The sequence below is a fragment of the Alexandromys fortis genome, unplaced genomic scaffold (genome assembly GCF_014885135.2).
Source record: "Alexandromys fortis isolate MF-2015 unplaced genomic scaffold, M_Fortis_MF-2015_v1.1 scaffold_413, whole genome shotgun sequence".
Taxonomy (NCBI): Eukaryota; Metazoa; Chordata; class Mammalia; order Rodentia; family Cricetidae; genus Alexandromys; species Alexandromys fortis.
In genome coordinates this window covers 204,145-213,058 of record NW_026068299.1, presented here as the reverse complement: position 1 = coordinate 213,058, position 8,914 = coordinate 204,145, and the positions used below count along the sequence as shown (strand labels likewise).

The 8,914-nt window shown below is 39.0% G+C and overlaps 1 protein-coding gene across 1 annotated transcript; it reads left to right on the top strand.

Moving 5' to 3' along the window:
• The first annotated feature begins 1,689 nt into the window (after positions 1 to 1,689).
• On the top strand, positions 1,690 to 8,485 carry LOC126494994 (leukocyte-associated immunoglobulin-like receptor 1). Its single transcript, XM_050132610.1, has 2 exons — positions 1,690 to 2,015; positions 7,916 to 8,485. Exons 1-2 carry the CDS (start codon positions 1,817 to 1,819, stop codon positions 8,023 to 8,025), a joined length of 309 nt encoding a protein of 102 aa, XP_049988567.1. The 5' UTR covers positions 1,690 to 1,816; the 3' UTR covers positions 8,026 to 8,485.
• The last annotated feature ends 429 nt before the right edge of the window (positions 8,486 to 8,914 follow it).

Below are 8,914 nucleotides of genomic sequence, written 5' to 3'. Positions count from 1 at the left end.
TATATTGTGAAATACATTAAGGAGTATAGGTATTAGCTCTTCTTGGAAGTTCTGGTAGAATTCTGCATTGAAACCATCTGGTCATGGGCTTTTTTTGGTAGGGAGATTTTTGATAACAGTTTCTAGTTCTTCGTGACTAACAGGTCTTTTTAGATCATTCACCTGGTCTTGGTTTAGCTTTGGTATATGGTACTTATCTAAAAAAAATGTCCATTTCTTTTGCATTTTCCAGTTTTGTGGCATACAGGCTTTTGTAGTAAGATCTAATGATTCTCTTTCCTCTGTGTCTGTGGTTATGTCCCCCTTTTCATTTCTGATGTTAATTATTTGCGTGTTCTCTCTCTGTCGTTTAATTAGTTTGGATAGGGGTTTGTCCATTTTATTGATTTTCTCCAAGAACCAACTTTTTGTTTCATTGATTCTTTGGATTGTTTTCTGTGTTTCTATTTTGTTGATTTCTGCCCTCAGTTTGATTATTTCCAGTCTTCTGGAAAATAATCCTGGGAAAATCTTTGTTTTATTTTTTAACACATTTATTTTTATAACTCACTATATTCTTTTCTTTCTCATTCCCAAGCCTATGTCCATTTATCCAACAGTGTGAGTTATTTAGAGGTCTTTTCCATCTGGATTTGTCTTTGTTTCATATTTGTAATTATTTTCTGATCAGAAGTGCTTCTAAAAATGCTAAGTGCTTCTTAAGAATCTAAGCTGCACCGTTGCTAGGGTATACATGGTACTTTCTGCTTGTTCTGCACAGTTCAGCATAGTGGAGGAGTCCATTCACCACCTCTGCAAGCAGTGCACATTGTCCCAGTTCCAAGTATGTAGCCAGTCCATGTTGAGCCAGTAAGCAGTTTGTAATATGCAGCTTATAAACCCCATTTAAATATTTGGCCTCCTGAAAGAGCCAGAGGTCATGCTAGCAGAATGGTCTAGAAAGCTGGCATTTCCAAGCCTCGTGGATTTTTTTCTGCTGCTGAGTCAGGAAAACCTCTCTTAAAGGAGCAGCAGTACACTGCCAGTAGTCATAGCATACTGAAGGAAATCCCACATCAAAATCTCATTTACAAATGAATGGGCAGGAAGCCAATTGTGCATTATGTCTAGCAACCATGCATTTATAGGATAAGAAACTACAAGAGCAGGATAGTCACTAATGAAAGTTAGTTATCCTCACAACAAAAGCCAAGTTAATGATGTGATCCAATGTATGAGTCTGATCCATTTGTTCCTCAATGTACACCTACATATCACTTTGAACATAGAAAAGTGTGAACATTTTAAATTTTGTCTCTTATTGGGGGTGATCTTACATCCAGAGAGTTTGAAGAAGATGGACATTTAGTGGCCCAATAACAGGGCCTGTAGTTAGAAAAGGCACATATACTTGGAATGAACAAGGAGGCAGCAGGCTCTATAGCAGATGTGTACAGCCTAGGATGTTCTGCGATTTCCTTGGGTGGATCTTTGCTAGACCAATAAGTGTCCAGACTTAGTTTCCTCATTGTCATATGATGGGAATTAAAATTCATGGAAAAAGTCAAGATGTTATAAAGTTGCACTTTGACCATATCTGGAGAACTTTAAACTTGGTAAGAATATGGAATGGTGTGTCAAAGTTGGTTCTGCACTCTAGCAATGTCCTGACTGTGTACAATGACATTCTGTTATCTCTCTCCTAGGATCTCTTCCCAGACCTTCCATCTTAGCTGAACCAGGCCTTGTGATACGCCAAGGGCATTTTGTAGCTTTTGTGTGCTCAAACCCTAGTGGATATGATATATTCCGTCTGGAGAAGAAAGGTCACAAAGTCATGGATAAAGAGAATATTGGGCCTTCAATTACAGAGGCAAGATTCCACCTTGGCCCAGTGAACGAAAGCACTGCTGGGATTTATTGCTGTATCTATAAGAAAGAGCCCAATTGGTCCTTATACAGTGAGACCCTGGAGCTGAAGGTGACCAGTGAAGATGTTACCAAGTCTCCTAACCCAGGTTCAGCAGAGACCCCAGGTTTATTCCTAGGTCTGTGGACTCTAACCCTAGCTACTATTCCCTTCCTTATTTCCTATGTTTTTTTCTTAGCCCCAAACCTTATTTTCTCACCTCTATCAGCAAGGTACCCTCTGCCCATATGCCCCAGGTCACTGGAAATTTAGATTTAGCAGACACAAAGAGTGACCTAGATGCAGGTACAAATTGGGTGTTAGGATACAAATCTGTCCCTAATTACTGGGGAGAGAGTGATTCTCACAATGGTGGGGTAGACTCATTTCAAGTTGCTCTTTTCATTGGTCATGCTGAGTTATTCTTTCCTTCCACTGAGTCTGAGCCTGTGGTGACTACAGAAAGATATCTCCTCTGCTGTAATCTCCTGTCATTAGGCAAGTCATGTGGTCCAGGGAGGGCTGGTGGGCAGGCCTGGACTATTATTTTGGGGGTATTTTCATATGTAATGGTCTCTGTTTAGTCAGGAGTCAGGGACCAGGAAAAACTTTTACTCCACCTCCATATCCTCCCAGGTCTTTCTTTCACAGTGTTGATTCTGTGATGACAAACAAAGTGAATGAGTGACAAAAGTAAGGAAAGATCAACACACAATAGCAGATGTTGAAAGGGGGTCTGTCTGACTTCCTCTTTTTCCTGTCTTGTTATTTCAGGCCTTTCTCAGGGTCTGGGATTGAGTGATTGGCAAGTTACCCCTTTTGGATCACTTCTTAGTATGGAGAAAAGGTCTATAAAGATGTCCTCATAAGATCTGCCTCTTTTTGGGTAGTATTTTAATAGGGATTATATGCTGGGTTAATGTACCAACCAGCTTCTGCTTAGCTTTGGAGTGAGGATCAAGATGTCATTGATGGGATTTTGTTGTTGTTGTTTTGTTATGCTGTTTTTTAAACAACAACAAAGGTTCTCTTTATATAATCCAAGCTGGTATTTGAACTTTGTACATAGACAGTCTGGTCTAATCTCACTGAGATCTTCTTTCCTCTATCTTCTGATCTTGGGGATTAAAGGAATGAACCCCAAATCCCAATGGCCTTTCTATTTTTAAAATGGAGAAAATTAACTTTCTTGATCAAAAATACCAAGTTCTGAAGACCCTGGCACAGAAGCAGTCCCTGCAACAGTGCACATACCTTTATGCTGTTCTCTTGTGCTTTGAGCCTCACTAAACACATTATTCTCTTTTGCGTGGAGCTGATTAAGACCTTCTTTTCAAGCTCAAGGTCAATGACAGCTAACAGGACTTTATCAATATCTGTGCTTGTCTAGGATGTAAGAATCTCTTAGAGGAAAGTTACATGAGAAGACTGTGCCCTATGAAAAGTGGCCAGACTGGGGTGCTGTGTGATAGCAAATGAGCTTTTCTCACTCCTCCTGCCTCTGATTATCTGGCTGTATTGTTTCCTGTACTCTGTGGCCACAACCCTCTGGGGAGTTGTGGTCCTGAGTCGTTATGGACTCTCTGATGTAGGCTGTGTTAATGTGAGGCTAAGCTCTGAGTTCAGGCAGGTGGAACATTAGACAGGGACAAAGGGTGAGGAAAGATAGAGGGGAGGAGGATACTGTCACGTGCAGAGTTCTCTTCTGGGCTATTGTGTTGGAACATGTCATGATGTGTTTCCAAGCTGAATATTTTGGATCACCATCTTGTCTTTGATATTATTAACAAATAACTTTTCACTTTAAATGCACTGAATGAATGGTGAGTCAAACTGGACACTCACAGTGAGGGACAAGAAATGACACAGCCCTTGTGAGCATTAATGGAGAGATAGAGTGAGTGGTTCACAGAAATGCATTAAGAATTCAGATATGAAACTTAAATTTTATTGAATAATATATTTATCTTAAAATTAAACCTATAGGCAATATTACTGATGCAACAATATAATGTATCTTTACACTTGGATATAATGTATGTTATTCCATTTTAAATAACATATTATGCTATTTATTATTTATAATATATGATTTAACAGATGTTATTTATTACTATAGTCTACATACAGGCACATGTCATTTATTCTAAGATAGTTATTTATAAATGGTACTTCAAAGAAAATGTATAGGAACAAATTATATAAGTAAACAATTTATCTAATAAATATATATTAACATATGTATTAAATATCTATATGTTAATATATAAATATCATATATTAAATATTTAAATTTTAAATATATGAAAGAAGTTAATATTATATAATTTTGTTTAATATTTTATTCTTTACTTTTTGCATGGGAATGTATGTAGTGTGCACACCTACGTATTGGTATATGATGTGAGCATGTCTTCATATTCACATGTATTGACATGTGACATATACATTCATCTATGTATAGGTACACAATTGATGCTGAATGCCTTTTTTGGTTGTTCTCCACTTTACACATCATTGAGGTGTCTCTTTCGTACCCTGCAGTTCACTGATGCGGCTAATCTGTCTAGCCAGATTGTTCTAAGGGTTCTCTGTCTATGTCTCGTCTACACTGGATTAGAGGCTGGAGGTCAGGTCCACATGACTTTTTCTGTGACTTCTGAACATCTAAACTCTGGTTCTCATTCTTGCACACTAAGTATAATATTGCACACAAAGTGAAACTCATTAATCAATATCCACAGCACCTTAGCTGTACTTATGTATATTACATGTGAATATATAACCATGTTTCACTTGACAATGGGGCATTGCTCTAGGAAACATATCCAGAGTCCATGTAGTTGTATGATACCTGTGTTTTGAGAAATCTATCATTTGTGCCATCTTATTAACAAGATGTTATTCACACCAGTTTAGAATTAATAGTCTTCTGCACATATGCCCACGTGGTACATAAAGCAAACAACTTCTGGACAGCAGTACTGCAGAAAGGTTACCTTGAATGATGCAGGGGACCAACCTCAAGGCAGACACTATGACACTAGGGCATAAAACATCTTCAGTTCATTTATTATCTGACTAAATGCCTGTGGTTAATTATAACATCATTACACACTCTACTTATATGATATGTAATATCTAGCTATAAATATATTATATGCATGTAGATGACATACATAATTAAATTTCCAATAAGATACATGAAAGGAAGGAATCTCAAGACAGGGTCTTGAGACTTGAACATGGACAAAGATTTGAAGAAAAGCATAGAGGGATAGTTCCTGATTTTTTAAAGACATTGAAGATTCTGCCTCAGTAACAAGGTCAGGGAATAGGTACCATTCAGTGAGAGAGGACAGGTGGGATCCGTTTTGTGTCATCCCCTGTAAAATGGCAGAGTGCATGCACGGGTGGAAGATGGCACATGTGCAATAGGTACTTAGATGTTCTCTGCAACACATCAGGCAGTAGGATCACATTGGGACTGAGTTCCTTCCTGGGATTGTATGTTTCTTTTCTTATTGGTTGTCAGCCTTTGCAAAATTCTGTAAAGAATGGTGGACATGTTGTCTGACATGATGCCAATAATAAAGTTATTTCTCTTATCTGTGGGAACCACAGTAGATTTCGCTAGTGGGCCACGTGTGACTTTTGAGTCCTTAAAAGGGTTATGCCAGGGGTAGGGTGTCTCAAAGCACAAAGAAGTTTAATACTCTTCATGGGTAACACAAAAATAATGAATATGTTCATAGTCATATTTCCATGAATACCATGCACCACTCATTATATGTGTGTTATACAGTGGGTGCTCAATAAGTGCATGCTGCTGGTAACCTGATTCCTATCTATGATGGTTGCTCTTGATTTTCAACCTAAATGCATATAATTCAGATCTTGGAGATAGAAAAATATGCCTTTAATGCAGATCTCTCTCTCTCTCTCTCTCTCTCTCTCTCTCTCTCTCTCTCTCTCTCTCTGTGTGTGTGTGTGTGTGTGTGTGTGTGTGTGTGTGTATGTCTCAGTTTTTTGAGACAGGGTTTCTCTGTGTTGTCTTTATGCTTGCCCTGGAACTAGCTCTTATAGGCCAGGATGGCCTCAAACTCATAGAGATCTGACTGTTTCTGTCTCCCAGGTATTGGGATTAAAGGCATGCACAACCACTGCCAGGCTAATCCATCGCTCTTAAAATTGGGGAAAAAACCCACTTAAGGTATCAATTTACCTTAGGATTTCTATTGTTGCAGCAAAACACATTGACCAATGCAACTTGACTAGGAAAGGGTTTATTTAGCTTATACTTCCACAGCACTGTTCATCATCATAGACAATCAGGACAGGGACTCAAACATGGAAGAAACCCAAAGGAAGAAGCAGATGCATAGGCCATGGGGGTGATGTTTACTGGGTTGCTCATCATGACATGCTCAGCCTGCTTTCTTATAAATACCAGAACTTTAAGTCCAGGAATGAAACCACCAGGAGTCATGATTGTGTGTCAAGTAATCAAGGGGTTGACTTGTGATGGCTACTCATGGTTACCATCATGACAAGATCTAATTCAATAGTTGAGGTATGAAATCATGCTTTTAATCCTGATCGTTTGAGTGAAAAAAAAAAAACACCCAATTCCTAGTACCAACTTGTTCTACTTAGGGTCTCTCTTGTTCGGCCTCCCAAGTTCTCTGGAGGTATATAAGGGAAGATTAACAGGGAAAGTCACTGGACTTATAGAAAGAGTATGCCTACTGCCTAGGTATCCAGGAGCAGGTGATAACAGACCCCTGTCCCTTTGGTATTAAATGAAGGTTCACCCACTGATAAGTGTCTCCAGACTTGATGGAATAAGAAAGAAAGGAAAGCAGACCATTGGATAAAGACCCAGTAGAAGACTTCAGTGGTACAGTAGAAGAAGATCTCATATCACAGTGACCCGTCTAAGACCTCCAAGTTATCTTGGACATGTGAACGACAGAGAGAAAGCAAAGGGGGTTTCTAAGAACAGTAAAAAGAAGAAATGACTGGTGACTCCAAGTTGTTGGAGATGATGCTATGAGGTCACATTTTTGTGTGCAATGAACTTCTCTTCTGTGTCATAAATTAACCAAGGAGGTCCAGCATGGCCACATAAATGGCTACCAAATCATATCGATCTTGGTGTTTGTACACAGGGCAGTCCTAGAAGATTTTATCTTCTGTGAGTGCCAAGTGGAGTCTCAGTGCATTTGGGTCTCTGAATAATGGCTCCCAGCTCATAATAGAGATATTTAATGGCCATATCCTATATCTTTGGTTACATGGAGGCATGACTGAGAGACAGATAGGTCTGCATTTACATGTCTTGGCCTTTTACTTTGCAGATTATATTATTCTTTCTCTATTCCCTATTCTACATGTTTTGATTATTATGCAGCAAAAAGTTTTCTTCTGATCCAATCTATTTGGTGTTCTGTAAGATTCCTGTATTTTTATAGGCATGTCCTTCTTTATGGTTTACAGAGAGATAAAAATCCAGAGAGAAGAATTTAATGGAGAGCCAATTTCAGCATCGCATTATAAGTCTAAGGATTTCAGACAACCAACTTTAATATATCTATTAACCTTACAGGAATGACCAAATATCCGAGAATTTCATAGCAGGTCCTGTCCCTGGAACCCACTTGCTTACTGTGTGAGAGCCTGAGTATGTACCCAGTGATCTAAGGGTGCAGGAATAAGGAAAAACAGAACCAAGACATAAAGCATTGCAAAGAGAGTTGTGAATGGTGTGGCCATCAAGTGAAGGCTCAGGATGCCAAAGCCAGCCAAAAAGAAGGAAAGACCCCTCATTCCTTCATTCCTCTTCTTTGAGTCCAAGCAGACACTGTGAAATTGGCCCCTTTCTATTAAAATTAGCTTCCCCATGGGTAAATGGCATGCCTGATGATGGCTTCTAACTTAAAACTGAAGCAATAACTCTCTTTCAGATTTCTTAGTCTGAGTTTTTTCCCACCAGGAACTGACTACTTATTATTGTTTCCCTTTCAGTCTTTACCCTTCAGAGTTACACGGTGTGGAATGGTACCCGCATGGCCCTTGCTGGAGTAATCTTGTTTGTACTGGGAGTAATCATTGGAGAATATTGGCACAAGGAATGAAGGTCCTCACACATCTTAGGTTCCATGAACCTAGGAGGCACAGTCAATGACACCTAGGCGAATCTTGACATGCAAGAAGACCAAGGTCTCCTGGATGGAGCGGGGCGGGCCTTTGACTTCCCACAGGGCAGGGCACCCTGACTTCTCTTAGGACTGGAGAGGGAGGGGGAGGGGAGTGGGGAGAGTAGGAGGAGGCAAAAATTTTCAATAAATAAATAAAAAAAAGACCAAGGCCTCACAATATCCCATGAGATATATGGGTATGGACTCTGTTACAAATTAATTTTCTTCAATTCACATCAGGGAGTTGAAATGAACCATCACATTCTATCTCCAGCTTCAGGTATCTGTCCATAGGATTTGCTTAAATGTGCAACTTCATAGTCCTGGATCTCACTGCATCTCTTTTTTGAATCTTTCTTGCTTCTGAGACCTGTTGCTTCCCTAAACTTCTTGCCCATTTTGGTCCTTAAAATAAAGTAAGATCCTTGTGAGATGCATATAAATGAATTTTATTTATTAAAAGTATATGTTTTCAGGTAACTATAGACAACTAAGAAATGCAGAAAATGAGAAAAATAATCTTCACTAATATAGAGAACACCTGTAAAATAAAACCATTTTCCAAACTAATGGTTAACAGCTTTAGTATCAACACACAGAGGCAGAGACAGGTGACCCTCTGTGAGTTCAAATCTAATCTAAATGGTGAGTTTTAGAACACTCAAGCCTACAGAAAGAGACTTTTCAAAAAAAAGAAAGAGAAAGACCAACAACCTCAAAAGAATAAAACCATTTTATTGATTTGCATAGTTGTAGGAATCAGTACACCCATTCACCCACAATTGTCCAGCATTTGGCATTACCCTCTTATACCCAAGTTGAGGAC

Bases quoted from the DNA above. Each gene is read 5' to 3' on its own strand.
- LOC126494994 (XM_050132610.1), top strand. From the start codon at position 1,817: ATGGATAAAGAGAATATTGGGCCTTCAATTACAGAGGCAAGATTCCAC. The intron at 2,016-7,915 runs GTTTATTCCTAG...TTTCCCTTTCAG, and splicing joins AGGTTCAGCAGAGACCCCAG to TCTTTACCCTTCAGAGTTAC.